The following is an 18,530-nucleotide window of genomic DNA, read 5'->3' as shown; positions in this document are numbered from 1 at the left end:
AAAAATAGAGAATGTTGACTATATTCCTTGCATTAAATGAAGATGTATGATTCTGCAGCCTATAATAAAGACATTCTTTATGTCAAGAGAATGGGGTGAAAGGAGAAAAAAATCATGAATGTGGAATTGAGGAACGCTCTAAACATGGGGGGGAAATGTTGAGAGACAGAAGTGACACGGAGGGGAAAATCCTAGTACCAAGAAAGCAGTGTAAGTTACAATGAACCTCTGGGAACATGAAATTGTTCAGAGTCTACCATGATGAAGAGCTGGCCAGGCTATAATGCCTTCTAAATCAAAATTCAAACGTACCTATGTGGGAAATGTTCCATAACATATCAAGTCTGCTTATATAATGGGTCAGTAAGCAAATGGACTTTACAAAAATTCCTTGACAGTGATATTTTGCTCAATTGTAGGACTGTGTAGGGCCAGAAAAAAAAAAGCACATAACTTCTTTACATTCTGCTTAACCTAGAAACATATCTATTATGAGTAGGGTTACTATATCAAATACATGCCATACTGTTTGCATTCATTATTAGTAAAAATATTTACAAAAAGGACACTGACATCAAACTTTGTAATAATGTCTTTTTTAAATTCAAATTTATTATGGCTTTAAGGAAATGTGTGATTAGGCATCCAAGCTCTTTCTAAACTCTAACATTTTAAAAATTATTCCTTTTAAAGTATTGTTCAAAGCTGTATACACTTTAGTTTTCAATAAAAAAAGATAATGAGATTAACAATTCATGATTTTATGTATTCAGGCAGAGTGAAGAGGAAATGATGCTGAATCAAACTCCCAAATCCAAACAGCTGGGTAACTGAGTTAAATATTTTAAAGCTGATTCTGTGTGTGTGTGTGTGTACAATGCTTAATTACTACTTGAGCATCCAAAACTGACTGAAAGCTGACTGCTGTCCAAACTCTTCAAATTCCACAATTCCATCATTTCTTCCCTTTTACAAACCAGAAGATTTAAACATATACAAGTGCAGGACCAGTATGACCATTTCTCTTTCTTTAGCAATAATATTTACTTCTAGATTGGCTAGATCTACAGCTAACAAATAAGTGGAATCTGGCTTCCTCTCAGAGCAGTTATGATGAACACCCACGAATACTGTTTTGGACGGATGGACCCTGAGGGGTTCACTCTGGAAATCAGAAGCATCTGAGGTCATTTCCAAGCACTGCACAAGGGCTGACTTTAGAAAGGCCTCTGGAAGACACAGCCACAGTTGCAGCTTTCATGCTGCTCAAAACGATGCTGCTCCAGTCCACCAGAGATCTGAATCAGAAGAAAATCAGAAAAGAATTTTCCAGGAAACGTTTTAAGACCCAACTCAAACCCAAGGTCTGGTTTTAGTCTTTGACAAAAAAGATGTCACCCAAACATTGACTTTTGATTCCTCATTCTGTGAAAACGCTTCTGAAGACCAACTTTAGTGTCTGTCCGACCTAGGTCCTCACTGCTTGGAGCTCAGGACTTTTTCAGAAGATGGAATTATTTCGATTCTGCTTTTGAGGAACCAGTGGGGTTTGTTTTCTCTGGAAATAGCTCTTGTTCTCCCAGAATGTATAACATTTCCTTATCTTCACAACAGTCCTCTGAGAAGGGTAGGACAGGCGAACCCTCTCTGTTGTACTAACCAGACCATTAGACGACTTGCCAAGTGGCTCCCTGTAAGCAAAGCTGTGATGCCAGAACTAAATGCTCAAGTCCAGCACTTCAACGTTTTTATGCAAAGGCATCAAAAAGGGGTGTGACTGCTAATTTACTAAAAAATCTATTGATGTGAACATATAGATAAAAATCCACATGTGACTTATTCCCCTTTGAGCTTGGCCACAATATTAATCTAGACCAAAATCGAGAGTTCACTTGCAAATAAATGATGGCCATAAATTTGGCCTTCATTTATTGTAGACTACCGAACACCTAATTGGGCCTCACTAGGAAACTATTTTTCTGATGGGCAAGAGAAAGGAACTTAAAAATCCACAGCTGCCATGAGAGGTGACCTAAGAGAGAAAGCTGATAGAATCATGTAAGTCCTGGGGGAGGGGAAAAAAAAAAAAAAGAATTCCCCAGGAAGTGTATATTAATTAAGCAAATGTATATTAATAATTGTATTACCTTTAAAATTTTAAACCTAAGAAATGAGACAGCCATACCACTTATGTTTTCCTATATGGCATATACATGTAAATGACTATGCTAATTAAACTAAAACTGTGTGATTCAGGAGACTTACAATTATAATATACTTAATTCCTCTTTATAATTACTGCTTTAAATCTAGCAAAAGAGATTCGTCATCCTCTACTTTCACCTGGGGTTTAAAAGTAACTTTTAAAGGCTCGGAGGTCGAGATTTCCCCACCTTCTCGGGGAGGATGTGAGGCTCTGGCCTCCTCGGGGTCTGTTTCACTGAGCACCTCGGTGTACAGCTCACTGATGGGGCCCAGAGACTCGCTCCTGGCAATGATGTCCACCCCTATCTCCCCGACCTCTTCGGGACCTTCGGCCGCAGTACGGTCTTTAGTTTTCCGAAGGCTATGCATCTTAAAAGCTTCCTTTGAAGGAGCTGCATTAGAAATAGATTTCCTAAACCTTTCCCCTGACTGCTTCAGCCTCTCCCCTGACTGCCTTAACCTCTCCCCTGACTGCCTTAGCCGCTCTCTCCTCTCTGGTGTCACTATTCTAGTCCTAATTCTGTTCACTTTCTTGTCAAAATTCTGCCGTGTCTTCTGCATGTTTTCTTTGGAAAAGGCCTTTTTGATATTATCAATGCGCTCCCTGCCTGACTTTTTAAGCCTGGCAGATCTGCTCTCTTCAACATAATATTCTTCATCCGAAGACAGATCAACTGGGGGATCGAAGATATCGTCCTCCTCCTCTGGACCCTCAGCAGTCAAGCTTCTGTCTTTCATGATAGACAGGGACGTTGGACACTGAATATCCTCCTGAAGGAGAGAGAAAGCAAGCGTGTTAGCGATGGGTTCTTTAACCTTCCAGCCACGCCTTTTCAATCTCCTCCACGGGCTACTTATCCTCCCCCCACTCCCTAAATGCTGGCATTTCTCAGGGTTTCTTTTTCTTCATCTCCCAAGCTCACCCCGAGCAAACTTATCCACTGCTCTACCTTCAAATCCAGGCAAGCAGACTCACAAATCTTTTACCTTCACCTCTCCCCTTCCCCTAAGATGAAAACCCATTTCTAAATGTCTGAAAGACTTCTCCACCTAGATGTAACACAGGAACCTCTAACTTCACATATCCAAAAATCAAGGCCCAGCCATCATCCTTTCCTGGACCTCTCAGCACCAATACCTCCAGGTGCCACCCAGAAAAACCTCAGAAGCATGGTCCCAAATATTCCCTCTCTTCATCCCATATCCAACTGGTCACTAAGCGCTGTCGATAATATTGCTTAATAACTACTAACTCTTCTGTTCCCGCCTCCTTCCTCCTTGCCTCTACCAACGTCTTAATTCAGGCCCTGTCATCTCAGGCCTGAACTCGTGCAATATTTATACCTCTAAAACATCACCAAAGTATTTCCTGAGAAATGTTTCTAAAACATAGCTCTGATCACATGCTTTCTCTACTTTAAAACATTGGGGAGCTCACCAATACTCAAAGGATAGAGTTCAAATTCTTCAGTATAATTAGAAGGCTCTTCAATTTGAGCAAAACCTACTTTCCCACTCCTCCAGTCCAGCAATACAACCCCTCTGAGTTCCTTAAACACATACTGTTTTCATCCCTGCATGCCTTTATAAACGTGGTTTTTGCTACCTTTCACCTCTTTCCAGCTTTGTGAATAAAATCTTTCTTCGAGTCAATTCAAATATCCCCAACTTCCCCCAGAGGTCAAACCTGTCTCCAATCTATACCAAAATGACACATGCATTCCTCTACTTATAACATTTATCACAGTCTGAATTGAATCAGAACTCTACTCATTTATATATGTCTCCCTGAGGCCTTCACTAAATAATAGCTTCCAGGAAAGCAGAGATGTATCTTATTTATGTCTTATGCCTGGCATCTATCAGAGTGCCTTGTACATAGTAGGTATACTCAACAAATGACTGTTGGAACAAATAAGAAGCATACGCCTTCATTCAACAAATTGTTACTAAGCACCTACCATGCACCAGTCACTAGTCTAGGAACTGAGAACCTCCCTCTTTGAATAAAACAGAGTAAAAGGGCTTCTCTGGTGGCTCAGTGGTTGGCAGTCCGCCTGCCAATGCAGGGGACGCGGGTTCGTGGCCTGGTCCGGGAAGATCCCACATGCCGCGGAGCGGCTGGGCCCGTGAGCCATGGCCGCTGAGCCTGCACATCCAGAGCCTGTGCTCCGCAACGGGAGAGGCCACGGCAGTGAGAGGCCCGTGTACCGCAAAAAAAAAAAAAAAAAAAAACAGAGTAAAAGAACTTGTATTCTTGAAGAGAGAAATAAACAAGTTACTTACATAGTATGTTGGATGGTGATAAGCGCTAAGGTGAAAAATAGAGCAGGGCAGGGGGATACACAGTGACTGGGGAGGATGCTCGGAAAGGCCCCACTAATAAGGTGACATCCAAGCCTAGACCTGAAGGTAATGCATATAACTGGGAGGAAACGAGAAACAGCAAGGAAGGCAGTGTGGCTGAAGCAGAGTGACCAAGGGGCAAGAGGAGGAGAGAGGGTAAGAGAGGTAGTGGGAGGGCCAGCTCACGTAGGGCTCTGTATCTGATCATAAGGACCGTGGCTCTTACTCCGAGTGCGATAGGAAGCCTTCTAAAAAGTTTTGAGGATAGTGACATGACTTGACCTATGTTGTAAAAGGGTCACCCTGCTGAAACGAGGCTATTGAGGGCAAGATGAGAAGCAGGGACAGCAGTTAGAGACCACTGAGCTCAATCAGGTAAGAGATGGATCAGGGTGTGGACAGAGGTGGTGGTGAGAAGTGGCCTGATTCCAGATCCACTTTGAAGGTAGGAGCCAACAGGATCTGCTGCTGCTAGATTGAGATGTGGAGAGTGTCAAGGATGATTCTCTAGTCCAGGGCCTGAGCAGCTGAAGGACAGATTAGCCATTCACTGAGATGGGAAAGGATGGGATCTGAACATGCTGACTTTGAGATGCCCACTGTACATCCAAGCAGAGATGTTGAGTGGACAGCTGAGTACATAAGTTTGGGATTCAGGAGAGAGATCTGGACTAGAGATAAATTTAGGTATCATTAACATAAAGATGAAAACTAAAAATCATGAGACCAGATGAAAGAGATCACCAAGAGATTGAATGAATGGGTCTACACTCCATTATTCAAAACTCCTTGGAACCAAGCTACCTTTCAGAAATCAGAATATTTCAGATTTGGGGAAAATAATATATTACATAACATTCCCAGTGAGATCTTGGGAAGAAACCTTTTTGTGGCAAAAAAATACAAATATTCACTCTAAGGTGGGACAAAGAGTATAAACAGCCTCATGCTACTTGAGGTTGGGTTTTGGCATCCACTGAGTTCAGGTAAAGCTAGGTCTTGCTGCCAAATAAGTTACAATAAAAATTTTATTTTTACAGATTTTTGAATTTTGGTGTTATTGATAGATAAATGGATTTTGGACCTGAAGATAAGAAGGAAGAGATGAGGGACTTCCCTGGTGATCCAGTGGCTAAGACTCCACACTCCCAATGCAGGAGGGCCCGGGTTCAATTCCTGGTCAGGGAACTAGATCCCACATGCTACAACTAAAAGTTCACATGCCACAACTAAAGACCCTGAATGCTGCAACTAAAGATCCCTCATGCTGCGACAAAGATCTCGCACAGGGCAACTAAGATCCCATGTGCCGCAACTAAGACCCAGCACAGCCAAATAAATAAATTTAAAAAATTTTTTAAAAAAGAAGAGGAAGGAAGAGATGAGAAAGAACCAAAAAGGATAAATGTCAGCCAGTGAGGCAGGAGGAAATCCAAGAGCGAGAGGCACCCCCTGAAGCCAAGGGGAAAAAAGTTTCAAGAAGAGAGGGAGGGACCAACTATGTCAAATATGTCAAAAGGGTAAGGACTCATCAAGTTGGATTTGGGAACATGGCAGACACTGGTAACCTTGAGAACCAGGCCAGAAACATGGCTGCTAAAGGACCCCAACTTGCTATTTAGGGATTATTTCTAAAACTAAACAGGAAAAACTTTAAAGATCATGAGATTTTTAACTGAACCCACGAGTTGAAATTTCTAAAAGAAACTGTGCTCCTACTTGAGATCCAGATTAAATCTGTTCAACCAAAAAATTTACTATGTAAGAAACACATTTATACGTATTCCAAAACCTATCATCCTGATAGTCAAGAACGTATCCCCAGAACTTTACTTCTCCGGATACTTATTTAAAATTAAATTCTTTGGCTACAGGATTGGAGAGTCTAGGAACTTAAAAAAAAAAAAAAAAAAGGTAGAGTGGGTATCTCAGAAGCAGCAACATTATTCCTCTCCTTTCCTGACAACTACTACAGGGAGTAGCTTCAGCAGCACTGAGTGGGTGGGTATGGACTGAGTAGGTATAATTAGAAAAGGAGCCAAACAATAATTACTGTTTCATACGGAAAAACCCTCACAATCCTGCTGTGAAGAAATCAGTTATGGCTTAACTCAAGAATCACAAACCCTTCTTCAACTGCACAACAAACTCAACAAACTCAGGCTTAAAAACAAAACAAAACAGGGGTAGAGACAGAGAAAGTACCTGCTATGTAAATCTATTTGTTGCAACTCCTCTGAGTCAAAGATACCATGAGTTAGTGGTGAATACACTGTAATAATAATTGGAAATTATAGGGCTGGATTATAGTTGATTTCCAAATACAATTATTATACATTTTTTCATGTAAAATTCTAGGTAAAGAGATGATTTTTGTAACAAAATGAGTATTACGAGTCAGAGTATAATGGCCTTGATTATCAAAGTAATACTGCTAAGAGAATTTCGAATATTTAGAAGTCCGGGACTTATCATTAGGGAATGGCCAAATACCTCATTTGGGAGGCACGGGCATGTGGTTAGTAAGCAAAATTGTTAGAAGATATGGGAAGCCTCCTGGCTTTCTTTCATGGTGAGGAGGTCGCTAAGGTGAAAGCATGTTCAAGGAGAAATCATAACTGTATGATAAAGAGCAGATAATTTTTTTCAATGCCAATGTCCAGAATTAGGTGAAAGCTCTGCCGTACACAACGGTGGGAGATAAAATAGCGATAAACACTGCCACCAAAAGATATATCTAGGGAAATCTTTTTGAGGAAAAACCCAAATCGAAATGAAAGTATACTACAGCTGAATTACTCAGCTTCAAGTTAATTTTAGTAGAAGGTGCAATCTCAACATAGCCACTTAAACATATTAACTGTAAGAATGAATTATAAGAATTTTGGGAGTTCCCTGGTGGTCTAGTGGTTAGGATTTGGAGCGTTCACTGCCGTGGCCTGGGTTCAATCCTTGGTTGGGGAACTGAGATCCCGCAAGGTGCGCAGCTTGGCCAAAAGGAAAAAAAAAAAAAATATATATATATATATATATATATATATGCACACACATATATATATATGACTTTTAACTGTTAAGCATATGACTTCTAACTGTTAAACAAACCCATATGAATGCTGTATACAGTGTTCTAATATCTCATGAATCATTGAATCCATTGGTATTTAACTTTTCTTTACATGCTCTCCCATTACAAGAGATAGCCACTGCTTATTGATAAAGTGCTGCTTACTCTGAACAACTTGATTTCACAGACTCTTCATAGCATTACGTCTCTCACTAGTGCCTCTCGCTTCCTTTTTCATACCATCTTCTATTTATTGAAATAACTGTAGGTGCTCAAAGAAAAAAAATAGCAACTTTCAGGGAATAAACAGGTGAATATAGAAACAACTTTTAAAAAAAAGAATTATGTCAATAGACAAAAAAGGGTCAATTAGAACTTCTCAGAAACTCCTCTGCTTTCTTTAGCCTTTGTAAATCTTGATTGTTAACCTGGTCTACTCTTCACACAAAGGTTCTCAGGAGAAATGCTGGATACCAAGAATGTTTCCTGGCATGCCCCATGCAAGTGGAGGGTGAGTTATACCCATTACTGTTTGTTTTTTCTTTAAACATCTTTATTGGAGTATAATTGCTTTACAATGGTGTGTTAGTTTCTGCTTTATAACAAAGTGAATCAGTTATACATATACATATGTTCCCATATCTCTTCCCTCTTGCGTCTCCCTCCCTCCCACCCTCCCTATCCCACCCCTCTAGGTGGTCACAATGCACCGAGCTGATCTCCCTGTGCTATGCGGCTGCTTCCCACTAGCTATCTACCTTACGTTTGGTAGTGTGTATATGTCAATACTACTCTCTCACTTCGTCCCAGCTTACCCTTCCCCCTCCCCGTGTCCTCAAGTCCATTCTCTACATCTGCATCTTTATTCCTGTCCTGCCCCTAGGTTCATCAGAACCATTTTTTTTTCTTAGATTCCACATATATGTGTTAGCATATGGTCTTTCTGACTTACTTCACTCTGTATGACAGACTCTAGGTCCAACCACCTCACTACAAATAACTCAATTTCATTTCTTTTTATGGCTGAGTAATATTCCATTGTATATATGTGCCACATCTTCTTTATCCATTCATCTGTTGATGGACACTTAGGTTGCTTCCATGTCCTGGCTATTGTAAATAGAGCTGCAATGAACTGTTAATGCCCATGGAAAAGCGAATTCAAGAATGGATACTACATTCTCCAGTACTAAATTTAGATCCCCATTACATATACTACAACTGGCTTCTGAGAGTAAGATGACTGATTTTTTTTTTTTTCAAAAATTTAAGTCTGGAGAAGGACTTCTAGGGACCTGGGAGGAGAGGGAAATGGTAAAGGCCTTCAGATGGCATAGTCGAACTTGACTACCTTTGAAGTAAGCAACCCACTCTCTCCTCCCATTCTTCCTCCTAAATAACCAACAGGCTCTTAAATACAGATCCAAAATACCACTCTGCCATCCCCGTGTAACCTTATCAGCCAACAGTGGGCTACGGAGAATTGACTAAAGTGTAAAGAATGCCCCGGGAGTTATGGCCCACATCCCTGGTATCTTTCAACTACCTACCAACTGTGTTCCTATTTCAATTTGTTTTTATTCTTCTAGGCCTTTTCGCTATGCATATGGGCATACATTAATTTTAAAAATACAGTGTGATAACACTGCATATATGTACCAGTGAACATGCCCGCACACATTCCTGATTTTATGCTTACAACAAATTCTTTGACATTAAATTTTGGGGCCAAAAGGTTTGCGAATTTTTAAGGTTCTTAACACATAATACCAAAACCGCCCTCCAGAAATGTACCATTTAATATTCTACCAGCAGAATATGAAAGTGCTTATTATTTCCTACTCTTAAACTCTGCGAATGTTTCAGTAACTGCAAATATTTACATAGGTGAAAATGGAATTTTGCTCATTTACTTTGTCTTTTGTGAACCGACTGATAATGACTTTCCAATTTTTCTACCATGAAAGTTCAACTTTTTCCCTTTTAATTTGTAAGAGTTTTAAAATATATTATAGATATTAGGCATTTGCCATGGATGTGTTCCTATTTCAAAAAATATGAGTATCAAGTGCAGAGTAAGACAGGAACTTATTAGCTCAACACACAACGCCACACAAAAACTATCATGTAAAATCAGCTAAGTAGGGACTTCCCAGGCGGTCAGTGGTTAGGACTCTGTGCTTCCTCTGCAGAGGGCACGGGTTCGATCCCTGATCAGGGAACTAAGATCCCACAAGCTGTGCAGTGCAGCTAAAAGAATTCAGCTAAGTAAAGACTTGGTAATCAAATACAAGGAATTACTTATGTGACTCCTACATTTATATAACTATAAGAAAAAGAACAACTGTCTGATTGTTCATTAAGAAATAGACCGTTTGTCTTATTATTGTGACTTATACGTTATTATAGGTAAAAATTCCAATAGACAAATTATACTCTGAAAAGTTTACATTTTACTGTTTAGGGCTTTCTGGGCTCTCCATAACAAGGGAAAGATCCACTTTGCAGAGGTACAGGTGCTCAGTTTCTTTTTTTCTACAACAAAGAGGTGTTTTAAACTGGAGGCTTCTTAGATATCTTCTAGTCCTAACCTTCTCAAAGGCTTTGAGAGGGCATCATGCTAATACGGCTAATATGCCGAAAGCAGCTTACCAATATTAAGTTTCAAAGGCAAGAAATAGACTCAGCTATGATCCACAGTTCATATTACATGAAACGGCTGAGAAGCTCAAAACACTGACATGATAGTATACCAGTTAACATAGAAATGCTTTTATCCTGAGATCTCTGATGATACAGAACTCCACCACACGCATATACACAATAGTTACCATGTGACAGGTCTGACAAGACCTGTTGGCCATTAAAGGACGCAAGAGATAGCAGTAATCGAGCTAAACACAGGTGCCAGCTTACCTGGAATATTACCACACGGAATTTGTTCTTCTTCATTATTTCCTCTTGCTTGGATTCAACTTTTTTGACGTGAGTTTGTTGCTTCTCCACTCGGGCCCTCACTTCTTTAATGTGAGCACTGATCTTTCGCGTTTTCTCCAACAGCTTGTTAATGACATAACCTGTGTTGCTGTGTGACTGCGAAAACTTCAGCAGGTCAATCTGGACGGTCTTCATGGCATTTTCCATCTCCCTGTGTCTCTCCTCTATCCTCTTCTGGCTGGCCTGCACGCTGTCCACGATGGCAGCTACTTTGTCCAGCACAGTCACGATGGTAAGAGCAGCGTCTTGGTCTTCATCTTCTGTCACACTCGACAGGCGATTCTGGTGGATTTTATCAGCATTTGAAGCAGACCCATTATGTTCCATTTTATTTATTTCTCAGTGAAAGATGTCTTAGCGCAATCAATTCTGGCACTGAGAGCAAAAAGTTAGCTTGATAACAGGGAACAGGGTTGTTTAAAGGGTTGGAAACCCCACCCCTGGAGACTGGTCAAGTATTTGTAACTACAAATACCCATACGTGACTGTTCTGCAATATGAACCCTTGCAAAAGCACTGGGTGCTGTTCCAAACATGCTTACTGATGACTAAGGGACTCAAATAAGACTGTGTGGGTAGAAGAGGAAAGCTTTTTTAAAAAGAAGTTCCCTAAGGCCACCATGTTACTAATATTAAGCCTCGAAGCCAAATAACCAAAAAAGCAAACTCCAAGCGCTGGGTGAAGCTTCTATCTTTAGACAATTTCAAGCAGTATTTGTAAAAGCAAATGGGAATTTTGAACTGAAATCTGCTTTTTCTATTAATTTCACATATAAACATACTGATATGTCAATATCAAAGAATGCAGTAAATAAACACACCAAAACAGAGGCCGTATAGTGAAAACATTATATTATAACATGCTTTTCCAAACCAAATATTAAAATTAATATTTTGAACATATTCTTAAATTCTACATGCATACTTCTGAATACCTAAACTACATGTTAAACAGCTGAATACATTCTATTCACACTTCAGATCTTTAAACACCAACAATCTATTAGTATAGCTATTACTACAGGACAAATTTGGATAGAGGTCTTAGATGATTTTTAAGCTCATGTGAAGAGCACCCATCGTTAACAATCATTTTTGCATTTATTCACAAACACTGATACAATTGGTTTATTTATGTTAAAACAAATATTTCTTTAAAAATGAATGTGTATAGAAGTAGTTTAAATGATAGAGTAGGCTTTATTCCAATCTGTTTGTTAAACAGACTATTTTCACAACATCTAAATCTACTTTTCAGTGATCCGTTCCATCATTGCTTCCATATACTTTTAAAAATTCAGAATTATTTTTTCAAGGAGAGAAAGGATCAAATTCCAGTCCATACACCTTATAAATATTTTACATCTAACACACACAGCTTTACAATTCATGCAATAGGCAGTGTCTAAAAAATCGGTTAATAAATCTCAAAAACATTGAAATGTCTAAACACAGAGTCTTCTAGATTTTCTTTTGTAAGAAAAGTAATCTGTAAACATCTTTACCTTCAGTTCATGCTTGGTCATTTGCTGTGGTCATTGTGGAAGAAGTGGGTCTGACTTTATAACCATTTGTGAAGTGGTCCATCTTTGCAAAAATATTACATTCCATGGGTAAAGAACAAGTCTTAGAATTACCATGTGGTACAAATTTGTGAAATCAATTTCTGTATTTAAAAACATAAAACAAAGACTACTAAACAGTCCAAAACTGTTGTAGCTGAATATTCTAAATACGAGCTAACAGTACTACACTAAAAATGTCCAAAAATAAGGCCTCTGAAATAAATATTTCCATTCTTTAAAAAAAGACAAATGTACATCACATGGTCAGTGTACATATAAAAGTCATCAGTTTAAACCATTCTGGATGATGTATCTGAAGTAAAATGACCTAGGTTTTGCTTCTGTCGTCGTCCTCTATTGTTTTTAGGGCATTTTCTGTTGAATTAAGAAAAAAAAGAAAGAAAAATGTCATTTTGTTTAGGATATTTCAAATGTTTCCAGAGTAACACACACTTCACACGTAAAGCCATACTGCATGTGACCACATGAAAGGGAAACAGACGCTATTTGATGAGAGACCAACATGTCAGACTGCCATCTTCTCTATAAAGCTGGGAGGTAAGAGGGTTAGATATATAATGCAGGTATGAATACAAATGGAACTCACTCCTGGAGTCTCCCCTGGTGCATGTGCATCCCCAAGAGGAATCCCCACCCTTCTTCTGGCCTGGCAGCTCCCAAGACACAGTGACTGCTAACATATAAACTTGTGACAGTAGAAAGGCTCCTGGCTTATGTACTTTCCCTGAGCATGATGACACCCCCAAAAATGACAAGGACAGCTTAAATGAAGGAGAAATCAGGAAGAAATGTGCTTATTAACCTCAGATCAGAATACACAAGAAATGCCTAGCAATTTTAGACAGTAACTAAGAAGAAGTCATTCCACACCCTTCTAGGGCACACCACAGAACCCAGAATAGAACTGCCCTCCGAGGCATAAGGGATATTCCTCGACTCTGCTCTCACTGTTCCGTACATGTTCCTCCGCGGGGGTATAAAGCTCATCGTGCCGTCACTGCTCTTGTGCCTGCCCACTAGAATGCAAACATATCAGCTCTTACTGTGCACAAAGTGCTATGCTACACAACATGGAATAAAGGGACTGAGATGAGTTCCAGTAATTCTGAGTTTGGGCTCTGCTAGAAACTAGCTGTGCAACCTCCTCTTCCTATAAGCAAATATTAAAGTTGGACTAACCTCTAAAATCTCTGCCAGCAAGGAACTTATAATCTAATGGAAAGAAAGTCTTGAGACAATGAGTGCTTCTACTGTAAGGTTCCAGGTTTTTATTCAGTTTCAAAGAGCACTACTTTGTCTTGACTTAAAAGCCTTGATGGTAATGCTTCCATTTTACATAACTGTTTTTCACAGATTTTATCTTACTCACCCTCATAAAAACACTTGGAGGTAGACAGTGATGGAATCATCTCCATTTCATAAATGGGGACACTGGTTGAGAGGGCAAGCAAGCCTCTGCAACTGTCACAAGCTCACCTTGACATTGGACAAGTTCCAACTTCCCGGGACCACGGTTTTTTCATCTATACAATAAAGGGACCTGGCTAAGGTGATGTTCAACATGAAAGATTACAAGCATAAAAGAAGAAAATTTCACTTATGCAGTCTTGATAAGTGGGTCAGTGAGAACATCCTTTTAAAGGAAGATTCCTCATATGTAACAGCCACCCCAGGATAAGTGAACAGCTGTCCCGTAATGGACTATGTGGGAGAGGCACTCCTTAAAAATGCAATGCAGATAAGTCCAGGCGCATAATTATAATATCCTAGATCCACATAAGCAAGACGTTCTAGAGGAGAAAATGCCACAATAAAAAGCCCTCAGGGAGAGATCTATGATAAAATCAATGAGATGACCCTTCAGACATAGAGATGGAGGGCAGTGAAGACACTGTAACACAGTTAAAAATAAATACATGGCAATGCTGACATGTCTGTGAAGGCAGCAAATGCATTTGGGGTATAAATTGGGGGGGGGTACTACCTTGAAAACTACTTGCCGGGTATCTTTAATTTAGTCGTTGAGGATTACAGCACAGTGAGAATCAAAGCAGAGAGCTGGACAAAAGGCTGGATAGGATCTGTAAAAGGGCTGAACTATCTCTGTGATCTTGGCTAAGATACTTCCCATCCCAGGGCTCCAGTTTCCTCACTTCTCTAGAATGAAGGGGTTGAATGCAAAATAACTCCCTGCTGACTTTAACATCCTTTGATCTTAAAGATGGCACTGTCACTGGGTCTCAAAATCTTCCCTTCCCTTTACCTAATTACCTTATTTCTTTCATTCATCTTCAAAATCATCTATTACTCCACTCCTGCATTACTCTAATAATGTCCTAAATGGTCTCCCCCAACCTCACATTTTCTCTCCTCTGGTGAATTTTTCAGATGACACTCGGATTAATGCTCTGGAAAAATGGTTCATACCAAGTCCCTCCCCTGTTCAAAAACCCTGAACCACTACAAAATCAAGTTTGAACCTTGCTCCCATGCAATGGTCATACTTGGCAAATATATTTCCCAAGATGACTCAACACAGACCCTCTTCCTCTTGGTGGTTCAGTGGAAAGAGGAATGATTTAGGAAATGAGGCAGCACCAAATCCAAATCCAGACACTTCCACTTGCTAGCTGGATGACCACAGGCAAATTACTTAACCTCTGAGCCTATGTTAAATAGCCACAGGCAGCCCTGCTGTTACATGGTAGTTTTTTTTTTCTATTTTCTCTGTGTGCTGTCATTATTTTTTATAATATTATGTCTCTACTTTAATCTACTGTCAAATTTTATACTCAGTAGTCTTGCCTAAGGGCAGATCATCTGTTCTACAGAATAAAAGTCCACTGGCTTTAGTGCTTACATTTTATGAAAAATACCTGCTTCTCAGAGAATATTTTTTATCATTTCTAGATTTATCATTTTAGCTCCAGATGGCTGAGACCACTGACGATCTGCTTCTATCCTGTCTGTGGATAGAAGAGCCATAAATCCATCACGGCCTGCCAATATCTGCACTTGATGAATTCCAGCCCTCTGCCCAGAATAATACAGAAGAGTATGGAGATGATGTTTATGGGACTCTGAACCAAGCCTTAAAGGAGGTAGGACAAAGCAAGCAAGAAGAAAAGACATGAGACTGGGAAGCATAAAGACAAGATGAACTTAATTTGCTTTTACTTCTCCCAGGTCCAGTTCAGTTCTGACTTACATATTTCCACTCAGCCTGGAAAACACCCATTTTTGGGCTAATTGCACTCCAAATACGTCCTTTAGTTTGGGGGCTAGTTATGATAAACTCCAACAGTTTTAGTTATGATAAGAGAATTTTGAAGTTTAATATTTATGACTGTATTCCAGAAAATGAAGTAATGTTAAGACAACATATAAAAAAGCGGTTTTCTTTAACCTCTGATTTCTTCCCTTATTATATTTACTATGGATAAAGTATATTCCTAGGGCCTAAGACCTAGTCAGTTCTGCAGGACTTAAAAAGTTTCTGCATGGCTCTTACGTGCATGTGCAGACCATTCTGCTACCATCGCTGTCCCTAAATTCAGTGCTTGAAGCACACACATAGTTCTAAGATCTCGAAATTCCTTTATGCCACTGAATATCCTCACGCTTCCTCTGCTTGCAGCCTGTAACCCTGGGAGTGAGTTCTTGACCAAATTCTAAAGCAGCAAGACACTGAGAGGTCAGACCTACATGGAAACCTTAGAGAACTGATCCTAGGATTTCTTCCTAATAGGCTGGTGGACATAAAGTCCCTATCATTTTGAGTGTTTCAAGGTTCTTCTTTAACAGCCACCCACCTCTAATTGAAAGTTGGTGTTTCTTAGGCCATTACCTACCTTGTTATGCACATGACAATTGCTACTATAATGGCAATCTGTACAGCTCCAATAATTGCTGCAATAAGAACATGAGTGAGCTTTTGCCTACTTGGCACTACATAGAGAATACTAAAGTCTGTCTTTTCACAGTGCTGTCCAGTGTAACCAGATTCACATCTGAAAAAGGGAAAAAAAAGCATTCCTATAAATTTCAATAATTCCAGGTTTTAAAATTAAAACATACAAAAGAATGACAAACTTAACAAAAACAGCAAATCAGGCACTCTCCCACCATCTAAAAAAAAAAAAAAAATTGCCATCATTGTATTTCCTTCTACTCTTTCTAATATGACTACTGTATAAAGTGCTTCTTCCACTTATCATTATATCACATTAATTTTAAAGCTGCTAAGTAGTCTTTATACTACTTTATTACTGCCATTTAAAAATGGATTCACAATATCCCATTCGGTGGCTATAATACAGCTAACTTATCTATTCCTTGCTCTTAGACGTATCAGTTATTTTCCATTTTTCAGAATTATGGATTAGGTGTGGTGGATATTATGATGAATGTGCACTTTTCTATATTTAGTGTTATCCCTTAGGCTAGATACTTGGAAGTGGGATTATTGAATAAATAGATATAAACATTTACAGTTCTCTGAACATAACACCAAATTATATTCAAGATACTTTTCAGTACACATAATACAATCACTTAAAATGCAGGGGGGGAGATGAAAATAAGTTATTAATGACAGAAACACAGCCAAGCAGTCAAATAGGTGTGAATCTTAGAAATTATCTGAATTCCAATTAAGAGTAAATAAAAAGGCAACATCAGGTGATGATAGTAACTTGACAGGGGGAAACATTTAAGATACTTAATAGAAAATTCCCATTTTTTAGTTGACAGAAGCAAAATGTGTAAATTAGCCAGCCTTCAGTTAGAACTGATTAATAAAACATCTGACGTGTAAGGATATTTATTAATGACCCACACTTCATTACAAAAAAATAGCTTTTAATAAAACACACATAGCAAGAAAGAAACCTGGAAGTAAACAGGGGAAGCCAGGGGTGACGTGAGTCCACCATTCCTACCCTTGAAGTTCCTAGCCGCCTGCCAGAAGGTTGCACACTGGGTTCTAAGCTTCCTAGCAGACAGAAAATAGTAGTACAGTAGATATACAGATCAGAAAACATAATTGAGAGCCCATAAATACACCCATACATCTATGATCAACTGATTTTCGACAAGGGTGCTAAGACAACTTGATGGGAAAAGAACAGTCTCTTCAACAAATGGTGCTGGGACAATTGGGCATCCACATACAAAAGAATGAAGCTGGACCTCTTTCTCACAACATACACAAATTAAGTCAAATGGATCACAGATCTAAATGTAAGAGCTAAAACTACAAAACTCTTTGGGGGGAAAAAAGGAAAGTAAATATTCATGACCTTAGATGAGGCAATGATTTCTTCATATGACAACAAAAACAACAACAAAAAAGTTAAATTGGGCTAAATCAAAATTAAATCTTTTGTACATAAGGACACTATCAAGAAAGTGAAAAGATAACCCACAGGAGAAAATTTTTGCAAACTATATATCTGATAAGAGACTGTATCTACAATATATAAAAAAACGATTACAATTCATTAACAAAAAGACCAAAAAATACAAAATAGGCAAAATATCTGAATAGACATTTCTCCAAACAAGATAGATAAATGACAAATAAGCATTAACATCATTAGTCATCATGGAAATACAAATCAAAACCACAGTACGATGAGGTATCTAATATACCCATTAGAATCAAAAAGTCAGATAATAACAAGTGATGGCAAGGTTACTCTAGAGAACATAAAATGATGCAGCCACTTTTGATAATAGTCCAGCAGTTCCTCAAAAAGTTAAACATAGAGTTAGCATTTAGCCCAGCAATTCCACTCCTAGGCAATTACCCAAGTGAAATTAAAACATATGTCCACACAAAAACACAAAATTATTCAAGGCAGCATTATTCTTAATAGCCAAAAAGTGGAAACAGTCCAACTATTCATCAACTGGTAAGTGTATTAAAAAATGTGGTATTACCCATCCAATGAAATATTATTCAGCCACAAAAAGGAACAACATACCGATATATGCCACAACATGGATAAAACTTGGAAACAGTATGCTAAGTGAAATACACAGAAGACCAAATATTATATGAATATAATCCACTTAAATGAAATGACCAGAATAGATAAATCTATAGAGACAAAGTAGATTATTAGTTGTCTAAGGCTGAGGAGGATGGGGAGATTTGGGAGTAATAGCTAAAGGGTATAGAGTTTCCTCTTGGGGTAATGAAATGTAAAACTGACTGTGGTGACTGCACAACTCTGTGAATACACTAAAAACCATTGGATGAAGGAAAGAAGGGGAGAGGAGAGGAGAGGAGGGGAGGGGAGGGAAAGGGGAGGGGAGGGGAGGGG

General features: G+C 39.0%; 2 protein-coding genes across 3 annotated transcripts in view; both read right to left on the bottom strand.

The window, feature by feature from the left end:
- Positions 1 to 601: 601 nt before the first annotated feature.
- CAVIN4 (caveolae associated protein 4) lies at positions 602 to 11,038 on the bottom strand. Its single transcript, XM_029203735.1, has 2 exons — positions 10,535 to 11,038; positions 602 to 2,976 (listed from the first exon to the last, which is right to left on the bottom strand). The coding sequence occupies exons 1-2, from the start codon at positions 10,940 to 10,942 to the stop codon at positions 2,296 to 2,298; spliced, it is 1,089 nt and encodes a 362-aa protein (XP_029059568.1). The 5' UTR covers positions 10,943 to 11,038; the 3' UTR covers positions 602 to 2,295.
- Positions 11,039 to 11,452: 414 nt separating this feature from the next.
- The window catches only part of TMEFF1 (transmembrane protein with EGF like and two follistatin like domains 1), a 148,159-nt gene continuing 141,081 nt past the window's right edge, over positions 11,453 to 18,530 (bottom strand). For both annotated transcript variants that reach the window (XM_029203775.1, XM_029203768.1), the window contains 2 exons: positions 16,053 to 16,211; positions 11,453 to 12,555 (listed from right to left, as the gene is read on the bottom strand). In XM_029203775.1, coding sequence (XP_029059608.1) covers positions 12,471 to 12,555; positions 16,053 to 16,211 — 244 coding nt within the window. In that variant the 3' untranslated portion in view covers positions 11,453 to 12,470. The remainder of the gene's footprint in view (positions 12,556 to 16,052; positions 16,212 to 18,530) is intronic.

This window comes from Monodon monoceros, unplaced genomic scaffold, assembly GCF_005190385.1.
Source record: "Monodon monoceros isolate NGI ecotype Baffin Bay Population unplaced genomic scaffold, NGI_Narwhal_1 Super_Scaffold_5, whole genome shotgun sequence".
NCBI classification, from domain to species: domain Eukaryota; kingdom Metazoa; phylum Chordata; class Mammalia; order Artiodactyla; family Monodontidae; genus Monodon; species Monodon monoceros.
This window is presented reverse-complemented; position numbering and strand designations above follow the sequence as displayed.

Excerpts from the sequence above, each read along its gene's own strand:
- CAVIN4 (XM_029203735.1), bottom strand. The coding sequence starts at position 10,942 with ATGGAACATAATGGGTCTGCTTCAAATGCTGATAAAATCCACCAGAAT. Across the intron at positions 2,977-10,534 it reads TCCGTGTGGTAATATTCCAG|GAGGATATTCAGTGTCCAAC; the intron begins GTAAGCTGGCAC and ends TCTCTCCTTCAG.